This window comes from Poecile atricapillus, chromosome 3 (assembly GCF_030490865.1).
Source record: "Poecile atricapillus isolate bPoeAtr1 chromosome 3, bPoeAtr1.hap1, whole genome shotgun sequence".
Lineage (NCBI taxonomy): Eukaryota > Metazoa > Chordata > Aves > Passeriformes > Paridae > Poecile > Poecile atricapillus.
The window spans coordinates 58,363,932-58,379,380 of NC_081251.1; the positions used below are offsets into that span (position 1 = coordinate 58,363,932).

At 37.8% G+C, this 15,449-nt stretch overlaps 1 protein-coding gene across 2 annotated transcripts in view; it reads left to right on the plus strand.

Moving 5' to 3' along the window:
• Nucleotides 1-15,449, plus strand: part of MTHFD1L (methylenetetrahydrofolate dehydrogenase (NADP+ dependent) 1 like) — a 172,732-nt gene that overhangs the window by 19,481 nt on the left and 137,802 nt on the right. For both annotated transcript variants that reach the window (XM_058833869.1, XM_058833868.1), the window contains exons 8-13: nt 315-394; nt 1,102-1,199; nt 5,016-5,189; nt 12,896-13,032; nt 14,271-14,317; nt 15,170-15,277. In XM_058833869.1, the coding sequence (XP_058689852.1) occupies nt 315-394; nt 1,102-1,199; nt 5,016-5,189; nt 12,896-13,032; nt 14,271-14,317; nt 15,170-15,277 (644 nt within the window). The remainder of the gene's footprint in view (nt 1-314; nt 395-1,101; nt 1,200-5,015; nt 5,190-12,895; nt 13,033-14,270; nt 14,318-15,169; nt 15,278-15,449) is intronic.

The following is a 15,449-nucleotide window of genomic DNA, read 5'->3' on the forward strand; positions in this document are numbered from 1 at the left end:
GAGAAGACAGTCTTTACTATGCTCATTTACCTGTTCTGTTTAAGAATGTATGTGGCTTTTCAGAAACAGCTGTGTGATTTTTTTTTGTGTGAGTTTGTGTAATATGTTTCAAAGCATACAATTACTCTCTGATTTTCATAGTATAGTCGTCCTTCTGGGTGATTTCATTTGAAGCCACCTATAATTTTGTCTGTAATATAGTTAAGTTTCAAGTCAGCATTCAGAATTTTTTGATTTGGACGTAACTTTCAAATACACATGCTCCCACTCAAAAAGGATTTGTGATTTATTAGTGCAATACTTATATTTTTCAGAGAAACATAACTGTGGTCAGCAGAACAACCCTGCTGCTGAAAAAACTGTTGGTTCTCTTGTAGTAGCAATGAGAATGCAGGTTGGTGTACCTTTCATTGTTGTAGATTTGTTGCTCTTTCTGTAAATTGCAGAAATTTCTTCTACAGTTTATATTTTAACTTTTGTTTTGCTCTTTCTAACATCTTATCTGACTTCCATTTTAATAGCAACTCTTAATCAGATAGAGTGATACCTATCTGATTTATTACATTTATCTGATTACAATAATGTTTAATTAGAGAAAGGTAAATTAAAAGTCAGACATCTCTTAATTCTGGTTAATACAGTAAAGCTTGGCAGAAGCACTTGTGTCAATAGGCTAATGTCACTCACTCTGGAAAGACTGTGAAAATTAATTGTATCTGTCTGCATTTTTGCATTATGATGTATAGAGAGTCCCAAAGTTTGTTATTTAATTTTGGAAACAACATGAGTCAATCAATGAACAATCAGTATCTTCCATTATTTTTAAGGCATGAGAGAACAGAAATTCTCCAACTTATCAGAATAAAATGTCCAATTGCCTAATTAGAGACTCTTCTCTGCATGTGTTAATGGAGTTGTTTCTTTTTGAAATGTGGTCAAACAATAGAAAAGTGGCTCTTACTTTGTTCTAAAACCATGAAATGGAAAATTTTTTAAGTTTCAGGGTTTTTTGTTAGCCTTTGCCATAGAGAGATTGTTTGAAGTTAATGTTCAGCATTTATGATGCAGCTGTTGTCTGCTGTTTGGTTTTTTCAAAATCAGAACATGGTAAAAAACATGGAGCGATGGATCCAGTCCCAGCAGTACAGGAAGTGGGACCTCCACTGTTTGAAACTGCAGCCCCTCTCCCCAGTGCCCAGGTAAGTGCTTTTTAAAGAAAAAATAATGAAAAATATTTTTAAAAAGAGTAAGCAAGTGTAACAATCTAAAAATACTCTGTGCAGTTTTTAATCTTACGTGGACTCTATGTTGTGCTGTTCTCTTGTATGCTTCATCGTGGCCATGTGCTTCTGTTTGCTGTCGATTTTTACTTTGATGATATGCATTGGAGCCAAGCTTTATTTTAAGAGGACCTAAAGGTGGAAGGTTTCATTGACAGAAGTAGGAGAAGCCTTGTCCAACACCAACAGAAATATAAGACTAGAAGTTCCTAATGGCTAAACCCTGATGTAGGAAGGTGTTTAATTAAGGTTCAGTGATTGCAATGGCATTTGAGTTTGTATTTATTTTCTTTCCTCAGTAGAAGTACTTTCTTCTGTATTAGACTTTTAAATTCCTGTGTGGGTGTGAAAAGCAGGAAGCATATTTATTCTCATAGCCAGAATCTTTTCAATCAGTTCCTGTCATTCACTTCCCAAGGCCCCTGTCTGGGCCTCAGGGATTTCAGGTCTGCCTTGGCACGATTGCTGACATCTCTGACATTTAAAGCAGCCTGAGCTCTTTACTGTGCTAAAGTGCTTTGCTGTGAGTTGGGTGACAGAGCGGGGAACCAATGGCTTGAAAGTGAGGAAAGTGTCAGCATTCCTTTGTGCATGTTGGTACGCCTGCTTCTGCAGATGCTGAAGGAACCTCACACCAGAAGAAAGTCAGAGAGAGATGGAACTGCATAGTCTGGAGGAGAGGAGGATCTTATCAATGTGTCTAAATACAATGACACAGAGAGGAACAAAGCAGGCTCTTTTCAGTGGAAGCCAGTGACAGAACCATAGGCAGTGAGCACAAACTGAAGGAAGCTCCAGGAAACTCCATCTGAACATCAGGAAATACTTCTTCACTGTGAGGGTGACCAAACATCAACACAGATTGCTCAGCGTGGTTGTGGAGTGTCCATCCTAGGAGATATTCAGAAGCCACCTGGACATAGGCAACTAACTAGCTCTAGATGCCTCTGCATGAACAGGGGGGTTTGACCAGATGACTTCCAGAGGTCCCTTCCAACCTCAGCCGCTCTGTGATTCTGTAATTCTGAATCCTACTCATGTCTTTTTGGAAAGCTGCGACAAAATGTTGTATTTTTTAAGCATTTTGATTTACTTTTCACTGTCTCTTAAAACATTTTAATGGGAATGGACACAAATGTGATTTACACCAGAGATGCCAAAAGAATGAGTTTTCTTTTGTAAGCAGGGGAACAAGGGGACAGAAATGCTTGAGCTTTTTCTGGGCTAGCATGTAACATTTCTAGAATTGAAGCAAAAAAAACCCTATCCTTAAATAATACAATAAAAATATGCAATGTCATGAGTGTGATGGTAAAAAAAACTTTCAAAAAAAGTATTCCAAACCCTCTCTATGACATTGTGTGTTTAGTACATAAATAATTACATAATTAATAAATAACGGTGTGTATATATATATATACACACCATATATATGTATAGTATAGTATATATTATATAATTAGTAATAGGACTTGCACTTATCTGCTAATTCTATAGCTTTGTCTTTTTTTCTTTTAAATGTAAAGAAACCCTTCAGATAGGAAGTATCCTGTAATAAAATGTAAGCTTGCAGCAATATACCATGTTGTGTAGAAACAGATGGAGTTTCATTGAAAGTGAGGCAAAGCTGCTTAAGCATTAAAACTAAGAACATCTGCTTTTTGATTTCTGTGAGATCTGGGCTGAAGTATTTCCAAATATATTGGAAATGGAATGGAAAAATTTCTAACAGTAAGCAGCAAAAAAAAATAAATATCAGGTGAGTAGATGTAGATGTAGATGTAGAACTCCATCTCTTAAATTTTTCTGCATTTTGTAAATTATCACTTTGCATTGTCAGTGATGGACTTCTTGCTTAACAGTTTTCATTCATGCAGAAGAACCACTTTTGCACATCTCCTGCAATACTGAATAACTTAACATATCGAATAATTCTGGTATTTCCAATACAGAGAATATATTGTCAGATTAAAAGAGTCATCTACAAATACAGGCTTCTAAGGTCCAGGTATAACCGAATCTTTAATTTCCTGTGTTTTCAGAAGGTAGATTAAGTAGGAGGAAAAAAATGCAAATTACCTTTATCATATTCGTCTACATCTTTCTCCTCTTGCTAAATGCATTGATTATTTTAGTAGGAGAATAGTCATCCTGAAAACTTCCCTTTCTTAGATCTTTAAGGGATTACACTGCCATCAACTCAGGAAGAATTTTCTGTGACTTGAGTTGTTTACATATAGTAAGTTCTGAGTGAAAACTTCAGATGGTCTTTGCCATGTGGTGTTTGTAAGCCACTCCATCTCGAGTTATTGTTAAATTTTTATGGCTGTTTGAAGTCGCCCATAAGAAGCCAAAGGTGTATCCTTCTATGAAAGAGGATACAATTAGTATGTCTTTGAAAGAAAGCAGGTTCCAGGTTAGTTCTGTGATTGAGTAACTCTGTGTCCTGTAGTACTGGATTATGTCATTGTTTGGGTGGATGGTTTCTGGGTTTCACTTAGCAGCTGCAGGCTGCAAAAGGGGGACACTTGAGAACTATAAATGAATAATGGAGCCAGTTTAGATTTTCTCAAAGAATTGCAAGCGATTAAGTTGGCACAGACTGATCATTTGCTGGTGGATGCAGAATGGCCAAAGTCCACACACAGGGCTGAGATCTGGTAGTAGTTTTATGTTCACTGAATATTTAAGGTCTTACAGAATGTTTGAAAGATCAGGACATGAACTTTCATGCCACTGCCAGTTTCTATCTTTAAAATACTGTGATAAACTGAAACTACAGGAAGAAATTTAGCCTGGTTAGGCTGAAAGTAATTTTTTAAGTTGTTTTTGTGGTAATGTGAGCAATTCAAAGCCCAAGGAGACAATTCTTCATATCCTGTTTGCCAGCCCCTAGGCTCCCATGCTGCAGGAGCTTACAGGTGCTACACACTTATGTGGACCCAATGGGCAGCTAGGTCAAGCTCACAAAGGAAAAATCCATGATGAAGTATTAAATCCAAAGACCTCAGGTTGTCCAGGTCAGGAATTGCAGATACAGTAGTGTTCCCTGCAGCCACATCCCCTCTGGCAATCTGTGCGCTGCCGCTCACCCTTGCTGGAGATAGTTTGTAAGGTCACTGGATGTCCTGTCTGGGCCCCGTGCTTTAGACTCCTGCTCTGTGGCCATTCTTAGTTTAGCTGTGTTTTCGAAGTGCATGAGTTGGTCTTCAAATGCCTTGTTTCCTTTAGTGCCCTCGTGGGGGAGTAGTGATGTTGGTGCTGCCTTCGGATGAAAGGCGCCGCGTGCACGAGCTTTGGGTTCAGTGAATGTGTTTGTGTGACTCTTGGCCAAGGAATGAATGCACTTTTTAGTAAATTGTATGTGCTGAAATATGCTGTGAGGGAGGAGAACAAAATGGAAAAACAAACCCAGAAACAGCCATTCCAGTGGGACATGCTTGAGCATCCAGCAGACACGTTTCTAGCTTGATATGAAAGCATTATGTAATATTTGGAATCTGATTAAACAAGAGCTCTCTGTGAAATTGTAACAATTAACAAACACTGTACGTGATTTTCAATGTTATATTAGGTGTTAGCTAATATTTAGGTTTGGTTAATAAAATGTGAGAGAGAAATGAAAAACTCATTACAGTAACTCCATTGTTGGATTATTTGCTGTTGTTTAGTGCTCTGTTGTCGACCACCTAAGCTGAGAGAAATCTCCTGGCCCCTATTTGTTTTCTTTTCCAGTGATATTGAGATTTCCCGAGCACAGAGTCCAAAAGCTGTTGATGTACTTGCCAAGGAGATAGGATTGCTTACAGATGAAATTGAGATCTATGGCCAAACCAAAGCCAAAGTACGTTTGTCCCTGCTGGAAAGGTTAAAGGATCAACCAGATGGAAAATATGTTCTAGTTGCTGGGTAAGAATGCTATGTAGTGTCATTAATGTCTGCTGTTTCCACTCTTATTAATATAAACATGCAACTTACATCTTTTTTATACTCTGCACAAGTAAGAATCTTGAATGTTTTCATCTGTATGTTTCTCTTCTGAAAGTGAGCAGGTTTTAAACTTTTTGAAGTAGAACAACTTTTCTTCCAAACTGTTATTATTGAAGTAAAGTATATTTTATAAAAGGTAATTTGTTCTATGATTCTGTGAAATGTTGGTGAGTGGAGTTTTTCTTACTGTTTTATCAGAATTTTAAATGTTTAGCTTGGATATTTAAGGCTGCCTGTATTGTGGCTGTTTATAAACAAACATTAACAGAAGCTACATGCTAATCTGTTGATATTAATAATAAATACTTTTTTTATTGAAGAGCAGATTACAAAGTTTAAAAAGCCATGTTTTTTCTCTGAAATGTAGACATGTCTCCAGGCAGGCTTATCCTGCTTGCTTTTCCCACGATTACAGCAAATGCAATGCTCAGCAGGAATTATGCACTTCTCTTCTGAAGAGCTTCAGGTTTTTCTTGCATTCAGTGACACAACTTTTCTCTCACCCAGTTTACTAAGTGGAAACTTCTGCTTGTGAACAAACATGTGAAGGTTTTCATTAATATTTAAATTTCAGTGTGTTCTTTATATTCTGAGTTACTCTATTGGTTGCTTCCTTTTAAATAAAACCACACAGGTTTAAAACGCAGTTTGGCTGATCCAGGAGAAAACTGTTGTTAACCACCTTGATCTACCGATTCCTCACCTTGGTTAGTGTTTCTCGAACTGCTTTACTGCCTTCCTCTGGGAACAGCTGGATTTCTGGCACTGTCTGAGATGGAGCTGTTGCAGACTGAGACTCGATGTCACAAAACAAGGCAGGCAAGATATGAAGCTTTCCTTAAAGCTATGTGATAGAAGTCCAGCATTAAAGATATTCCTGGAGGATGATGGAGCAGTTAAGAGAAGGAAATAATAGCTGGTTGAGCTTGGTCTCCTTTGGCAGAGTTTTATTTTGGTTTTGGTTTTGTTGTGGCATTGGAGAAACAAAAATAGGTTTGGTATTTGACTGAGTTTGAAGAAAGTTGCTGCCGTGTATTTTCATACTCATGATGTCAACAGCATCAGTTATCATCATGCTGCAGACCAATCCAGACTTCCCTAGCAACAAACCTCTCATAGAAGAAGTGAAGATGTCTGGAGGTGCAAAGATAGCAAGTTTCAAAGCCCCATTTGGGTGGATTTTAGTTGTGTCAGATAGCATGCACTAGTGCTTACTTTTCTTCACACTGCTTTGTCTCACATTCTCTTCAAAGAGGGTATCTCAAGCAGTTGGCACAGAAGGAAGTGCATCTACATGTGGAAGAAATGCAGTTGTTTTGACCAGAAAGATGAAAAGCTGGCAAAAAGTAGAAAATTGCATCCTCTCATAAGTTTACATAAAATGTACCAATACAGAATGGTGATTCAGAAACAAAGGACTGGGCTTGGTAGATACCCAACCTGATGATGCAATATGTTGTTATTTGTAACATCTCTGAAAGTCACTGCATCTTGTGGGGTTAGTGCAAAGCCACATCTGCTGAGGAGTGCCTGGGCAAGGTCGCTACAACAGTGGGAACATTCTCTTCTGAGAGAGTTCAAAGCTTGACTTTGAAATATAGTACATATAAAATATACATTTAATGTGTGTTTATATGCTCTCAGCTGCTCTCCTTTGCTGAAATGGCTGTAGCAGATGACAATGATTTTAAGAAAAATAGGGAGCTCTGTCTGATGGGGAAACGTTCAATGCAGTGAAAATCAAGTATCACTGAAGTGTGAAAATTGGGAGTGAAATAGGATGCTCATTTGCCTTCATTCTCTCCCTTTTCACGGCCAGGTCAACCAGAACCTGCCATTTGGATTATTATGTTTGTTCACAATAACTAAAGATACTTAAATTTATTTTACAATGATGCAGTATAGGTCTTCAGAATAAATATTTTCAGTGTTTCAGAGGAAACATTTAAGATATTTGCCTATACTTATGGTTCTGGTGGAAATATTTGTAATGTACGATGAGAACTTCTTGTGTGTGTGTGTGTATTCAAGAAACTGCAGAATCTCCAACATTCATCCATGATGCAGCCAGGAACATTTGTGCCTTTTATTGCACATTCAGATTTAAGTGTTTCACAATGTCTAGGAATTTATAAATATTTACTGCAAATGCATGTCTAGTTTATTCCTGATATGCTAAAGAACAATCTTCTTGTTCTGAACTGCAAAATGCAACTGAAATGTACCTTTTTATCTCTGAGGATGGTTGTATTTATGGCTCTTTAAAAAGTTGCTAACTGCAAAGTCTTTTTTGTTCTTCCTAAATGCAAACAAATATGGCTAAGTGTCTCATCCAATATAAACTTTGTATGCTGAAATATTGCAGTTTGATTAACAGATCACAACACTCGAAAATAGGATGAACACTATTTCTTCACAAATTCCATTTACTTCTGTATGGAAACCGTCCTTTTCTCTTTTTTTTTTTCTTTTTTTTTTTTCATTCTTGATTTTTTCTTTATTTTTCTTTGTCTGTGTTTGGCATGCCATAGGGCTCATGTTAAGACATTTTGAGGGCAATTATCATGGAGTAATTGGTTCTTGGGCATCAACTGCCTGTAGACAGGATTTTAGTGTGCTAAATAATATGTCCCAGGATCTGTTAACTCCAACTGCCTCCCATCATTGCCAGCTGAGGGCATGCAAATGAATGCAGCTTGTGCTTGACCTAGGAGCTAAGTTTAGTGTCCAGGGTAACCTAATCAAGCACTCAAGCATGTAGATGGCATATTCACAGGCACAATATGAAATTACAGCTGCAATTTGGTAGAATCAATGTCTGTGTGTGTGTATGTTTCAGCATCTTGTTTCTAAATGCTCCAATGCTTTGGCTTTTAGTGGATAGTTCTGGAAACTTGTTCACGTCAAAAATGCAAGATGACGAAAAATAAAAAGTGGGAAAATTATGAAATCCAAAGCTGTTTTTAACGAGAAATGTGTTGGATTTTGAATGCTGGAAAATTTGAATCCTAACATTAATAGATTGGTCTGTGATGAACTACCTTTTCAAAAAGGTAAAAATGGAGGAAAACAAAAATGGATTGTATTTCTTTTTATTGTGTCTCTTGGGCTGCAAGGTGCTTAAAAGCTAAGAAGAAAGGAAAACAAAAATTAGAGGAAAGATACAGGGAAGAATAAGAGGGGAAAATACCCCTGTGTTGATGCCCTGAATTGTCTGACAGTCCAAAGAAAAGTCATAGTTGAGACAGTTGTCATGTATTGGTCATGTCATTACACAGCTCCTGATTGGGATTGCCTTGTATGAGTCTGTAGGGGATTATGTTTGTAGTGGAGGATTCCTTAGTTTGTTCCTGTCTTTGTTCAGTCATTTTAGCTTCATAGTGATTGCTGTGCTTTTGTATTTGGAAGCTCCAGTCACAACCCAGGGATGCCACTGCAACATTGTCATAACCCCATCTCCATGAGGTGACAGCAGTTGCAACACTTCTGTGCTCAGAAATACATTTCTGACTGTTGTCATCTAGGATGAAAGATGTACATAGCTGCGAAATCAGTTGCCCATGGTGTCCATAGCCTGGCTGTGCAGGTTTCCATGTGGATCACCAGAATTACAAACTCATTAAAATCTTTGAATCTGCTGATACCTAGGAGTTGAACATAGGAAATTTGAAAGAGAATTGTCACATATCCAGTAAAGTTCTTGCTGGAGTCACAGTGGCTGGTGTAGCTGTGAGGAGGTTACAGCTAGTGCAGTGTCTCCCTGTTTGTTTATTTCCTCTTTGGGAGACCTCATGTAGCTTTCCCACAGAAACAGCTCTGCTGTAAGCTAATGTGATGTATAACAAACAAACAAAAAGTCTGCGTATTCTTATCTTTGTTTTGATATACATAAAGAGGGAAGGCTTTCCAATGTTATGGAGAACTTACTTTGCCAAGGAGCTGATGACTGCTTGGTAGGTGGCGAGGTTTAAGGCGGAAAATTATTGGGGGGTTTCTGTGTTTTGATTGAAAACATACTAAAGAAATTTGAAGAATAATGCAAATGGCTGTTAAAGTCTCTTGAAGTTCATTAAAATTTATTGCATTTTAAAGGAGGTTTTTCCTCAATTTGCATAAGCTTAAAACACAATTGAGCTAAAGTTAGCCATTGGCAGCTGTAATTTTATACCCATGTGAGCAAGTGACCTAAGCTGCAAGAGTGCAGTGGCGTAGCCAGCAAAAACAGTTCAATGTCCACAAAACAGCTTAAGTGGATCATTTTATTTATAAAACCCAATCAAAGTAGAGCAGGTACAAAAGGAAAGATATTTAAAATGAGCTTTTGAAGGAAAATTATTGGAATAGAATTTTCTTTTCATTTCAGGCACTTTTTTTTTTTTTTTTTCTTTTAACTAAAGTTTAAAGCTGAGATTTTGGTGACTGTTGAAACAAATAAATAACTGTTTAGCTCTTGAGGTTTCCTGCCAGTTTAATCAATGAGCCGGGGTGTGTTTCTCCTTTTGCTTTCTAGAAAAAGATCAATCTCATAGAAAACTCCCAGTGCTTTCTGTTTCATATTGTGTAGTCATTCTAGAATAGGCCAGACGAGTTACCAGAGAATTTTAGTAACGTCATACTTGATTGTGAGTTGTTTTCTTCTGTGACAGGTAAATATTCTTTATGCTACCAACATGCATTCAATTTGTCAATTGCAATTTCCTTTCCTTTGCTGGATAGGAGGCTGCATCTTTGATTTTGCTGGTTTCATAAGAGTTGTAAAGAGTCCCTGTGCTGCTGTGCATGCCAGATCAGCCACCTGACACGTTTTGAGCTGAACCAAGTAAATTACTAGGGATGGTGTCTTTGAATTCTTATGAGTGTGAACTTCATATGTCTGATGGTCAAAAATAGAGGTAGCCACCAAGAGGATGACCTGCAAATGCAAATTTTTCTGTTACTAGTGGAGCCATTTGTGCACTGAATTTTTTGGGTCTGTGGGATGTTCTTTACTGGTAACATCCAGTAAACAATTATGGGTATCTCTTTCATGGTAGGATACTTTTCTTTTGGGTGTTTTGTTATTGTTTTTTCTTTTTGTTTTGTTGTTGTTATTTTTAAATAATAGATAGCTTCAAGAGTTTTTACCTTGATAAGTCTTTGAACAGAGTAATGCCTCAGGATTACTCATATATTCCTTGAATCTGGTTTTAATGCACAGGAGTAAGAGGATCAAGTAAATGAGATTAGGACAAAAGACAAAAGTGAACAAGATAGTAGGAGAAGAAGGGGTAAGGAGAAAGCATGCTAAGAATTATTTGAATGGGTTTGGGGAAACCAGTGCTAGAACAGTAGTCAGAAGGTGAAACTGGTAGTAAAAGTGAGTTAACCTAGCTGTGGTGCTCTGAAAGAAACACATTTGTACAAAAGCACAAAGGATCCCAGGACAAAAAGGAGGTGAGAAAAAGAGTGGTGGGAAAAAAGGAAGCTATCCTTGTGGCAGCAGTAAAATCCTGAGGGCTCCCTGTCCTGACAATGTGGAGATTAAAAGTATCTTTTCTTCTAGGAACTGCAAACTTGAAAGTAAAAGAAATGAAGTAGCATTCTGTGCTCCTGTGGTAGATCAGAAGGAAATAAGAAGGCCTAGTATGGATAAAAAAAGACAGTGACCAAAATTGCTTTTGAGAGTATATAAAGGATATGCTCTAAATCTCCCACCTTTCTTTTTGGCTCTACATAGATATTTTGCTAGAATTCTGTGAATTCCTTTTTAAGTCAAAGAAGTGTCATTCTAGGATAATGAAATAGTCTGAACAGTAAGTTATTGATGATGTTTTAGAATCTGATGGTTGGTGAGCACAATGTTACAAAATGTGGGAGCAAATTGCTAAAACCAAGTGCTCAAAGTAAGTGGCCCATGGTCACATAAGAGTAGTTCAAAGCGTAGACTTCAGGGAATCTCTTACAGATGTGCTTAACCCTATTGATTTCACTGAGACTTTTGTTAAAAGACTGCTTTTCTGAACTGTAATTTATTTTTTTTTTTGCTAGAACAATATAAAAATGTTAATTTGTCTTGCTTCCAAACTGTCCAAATTTTTCCAGACCTATCTATCCAGGACATCTTTTTTAAAGTAAAAGCCAAGGATCTGATGATGCTGTAAAAGATAGATTTGTGAAAAGTTAACATTTTTCATCTATTTTTTTTTTGTGGGACAAAGAAGTGGTTTTACCAATCTGTGAGCTGACTGAACTGAGCTGATTCTTACAATTACACTGTTTCTGTGCCATTTGAATTGGGATCTGAGGATAGCAATATCTTGGGAAAATTACTAGTTGGGGAAGGAAGTGCTTCTAATTAGATCTAGATGTTTCAGCTTGAGTTTTGAGGAGGTCACAGGATAATGGTTCCCCTTTGACTAGGATCCATGTGCATGCTTATATTTCCTTGGGAATGAACATTAGTTCTTAACATCAGCTCACTAAAATACTTCCCTGCAGGTAGAAAAGGTACCAAAGGTATGGTTATACTTTGTCAAAAAGGAAGATTTTTGTGAGAGGTGGTGTGAGCAGAAAAAGGACTGGGACTTTCTTCTTTTGCCAATCAGAAGAAGAAATGCTACCTCAAAAGAATCATTCCAAGTGCATTTTGGAGCCATGAGATGTGTTCATACCTCAAGAAAGGAAAACAGAAAGAGAAGAAAAACCCTAACACCCCCCCCACATTTTTAAGGTGGATCATGAACAAATGTGCTGATGTTGAAAGCAGGGAGATGAACATTTAAACTGAGGTGTCTCTCATTCACTGAAGGCTGATGAAGTTCTCTACTTGCAGAATCAGCTGTCATTGTCCCTTTATTAGAGGGGGACATATAGAATAGAGTCTCCTCTATGGACAAGAATAGAGTGAGAGGTTAGAGTCTCTGATTTGAGTTTGGTGGTCTTTTTAAAATTCTGTCCTGTTTCAATCATGGTCTAAATATGGGAGCTGTAGCATGAGGTTTTTGAGCTTTTGTATGGACTATGATTGTCATTGTCCACTATTGCCCTTAAATCTCTGAAACAAAAACATACAATAAATAATGTTCAATTGAATATAGTGAATTTTGTGTCCTATTTTATTTAAAATGCAGTTGATGTGCCATTGTTGGGGGTTATGGTGACGTGGAAGCTGGAGAGGCATAGTTGAGTTCGACAAACAAAAGTGTTGGTTGTTTAAGTTAAAATATTCTATTATTTCATTCAAAGTTTGAGCAGTGGGAATAAAAGATCTCATGCATTACTGCAGAAAAATATTAATACATGCTTAGAGTATCGTGATGGATGGTTTGTTAATGAAACTGGTGAGACTTTTGTGCTGTAATAAAAATGTCTAAATTCAATATATTCTTTTTAGAACTTTTGCCAAAATAATCTTCTCTTTTTCTGCTATCATAGTAAATTGCTTAAATAGAAGACACATGTATATTAGCATTCCAGCTTGAGCTAGGGGCTAACATTGTGGCAGTATTTTTGTGAAGATAAAGTAATCTTATTGAAATTTGCTGTACAAATATTCTTCATTGAAATCAAAAGCTCTAAGTTCTGATATCCTTAGCCAGGCTGACATCAGCAAAGAATTTGATTAATCTTTTTTCTTGTTTTGCTAGAATAACCCCTACACCCCTAGGAGAGGGGAAAAGCACTGTCACAGTTGGTCTCGTTCAGGCGCTTACTGCACACCTTAACATTAATTCCTTTGCTTGTCTGAGACAACCTTCTCAAGGACCTACTTTTGGAGTGAAAGGTACATAATATTTGCAGAATCTATGACCTCTTTCAGATTAAAAGGAAATACTGGTTTTTTGCCTTTTCTAATTTATTTCTTCTTTTTTAATTTCTTAATTGCTTCACTCAGTGGATTGTCCCAGTAGTAGCATGTTTGATTTTTTAATACATATGTAACTAATAGATTAAGGCTTCTTGCACACAACTTCCTGTGCAAGGCTCATACCTATGTTCCTGCACTTAACATGTATTGATAATGTAAATAAAGCCTAAACATAATGAAAGGCAGAGGGATGTAATTAGCCGTGAGGATTTTTGTGTAAGTACACACCCTTCCAGCCACCCCTCTTCTTGGAGACTCTTTAAATATGTTTCTAAATATTACTGTCTAATTATTCCTTGAGAAAGTGCCCATGTTGGATATTTCCAAGCAATACGAGGAATTTAGCAGTTATGGTTCAGCTGTGTCAGCAGCACACATTTGGCTAGGTCTGAACATCTTCTCTCTGTTCTCCTGAGCTGTTGCCTCTAATTGTGGGCTGCTGCCTTTTTGCCTAGAAGCCCTATAAGAGCCTGAGGGCCAGGTAAGACCCAGACCAAGCCCATCTTCAATGCTGATAGGAAGTAATGCAATCTTTTTTTTACCATTTCTCAGCTGAAACTGGTGCCTAACTGGGCAGGCACTCCCCATCTGCTCTGCTTTGCTTTGCTGAAGTTTAAGTTAACAAGTTTGGTTTCAGCTGGAAGGCTCCTGGTGCTTGGTGCTTCTCAGCTAAGACTGGTGCGTGTGAGTGCTTTAATCCCTCCACTCAGCTTGTGCATAGGCAACAGCAAATTTCTTTGCCTGTTCTATGAGAGGTAGAGGGGAAGGAGTGCACAGGCGAGGGTGTGAAGGTTTCATTTGGAAGCAGTGTTTGCTTGTGACTGCTTTGTCTTTCCACCCAGCAGCTGCATGTGCATGACTGTGTCCTAAATCTGGGCAGGAGCAGAGGGTAGCCCTTAGGTAGCCAGAGCCTGTACCACCCATCATGTGTAGGCTTTCATTTCATAGCAAGAATTCCCTTTTTACTACCTGCTGAAAAAAAAAAAAAAAGCCAGCAAGATTAAAGAAATCATGTTTATTTGGGTGCGTCGCTGATCTTCTAATAGACATCAAAAAGCCAAGAATGCATCATCATTGCTGTATGTTTCACTTTGTGTTTTTAAAGGTAGTTGTTTTTTTCCAAAACTGATGTGACCATGTGCTTCCCTGTGCAGGTGGAGCAGCTGGAGGTGGATATGCTCAAGTGATCCCCATGGAGGAGGTGAGACAGCCTCAACTTGCAGTCTGTGATACAGCTTAATGGGCATGATGGTATTCAGTTGAAGATTGGACTTGATGATCTTGGAGGTTTTTTCTGACCTTAATGATTCTATGATATTCACAGTGCTTGTATGGAAATGTGTGGCAGTTAGAGAGAGTCTAATTTAGAGTTCAGCAAAATCTCTCCATGGCCAGAGTTGGTGAGGAACCACCTTGACTGTGCACAGCTTGTCCAAGCAGGGTTCTAATGTCAGCCCTGAAGTGCCATTAAAACTGACCTTCCAACTCCTTCTGTCAGACACGTAAAAGATGCAGTACCTGTGTAACACAGGTCTTGATTTAAGATGCTCATTTCAGAGTTGTCACAAAACTTTGTCAGACTTTGTATCAGCAAAGTTCATGCCTGTGAGGTTAGAGGCTGTTCTCCTGCAGCTAACAGAAAGCTGGCATATGGCCTCAAAGCCAGGATGTATGCTGTGCTCTGGGGCAGATTCAGCAGTAATCCACACCTCTGGTCCAGGTCAGATAGTAGTTAGTAACACTAAACTGATTCAGTGTTAATGATGTGGAACTGTAGCTCTTGGCTTCTTATTCTTGAAGCATTTAGCAAAGAATGAAGGTGTTCTTGACTTTGTTTGGCTTCACTTAGAGTAGTTTACCATGTACTCAGATGAAAACAAGTCTTTCATATGGCCCAGTGTATTTCCACCTGGTAATCTTTAGCCTACCCTGACAGCTGACTAATCAAAACTCCAATCTCAAGGAGACAGCAATGATTTGTGCTGCTAATTTGTCATAGTGGATTGAATTAAATATTGTCTTATAAAAAGATCTTGTTGTTTCCCCCTTCTAGTTCAATCTTCATTTAACTGGAGATATTCATGCTATAACTGCTGCAAATAATTTGCTGGCTGCTGCTATTGATGCTAGGATCTTGCATGAGAATACTCAATCTGATAAGGTGAGAGTTATTTTCTCCTATCCAGATGGTGTTTTTTATTTTCAGTTTTTCAATAAACTGCATTTCAGAGAAAAACATGTTGTTTATAATTTTATATTTTTACCATGTAAATAGTAACTGTTGCTGAAGCCATTTTATGTTCTGCTGGGAGATTTTCCATATACAATGTATT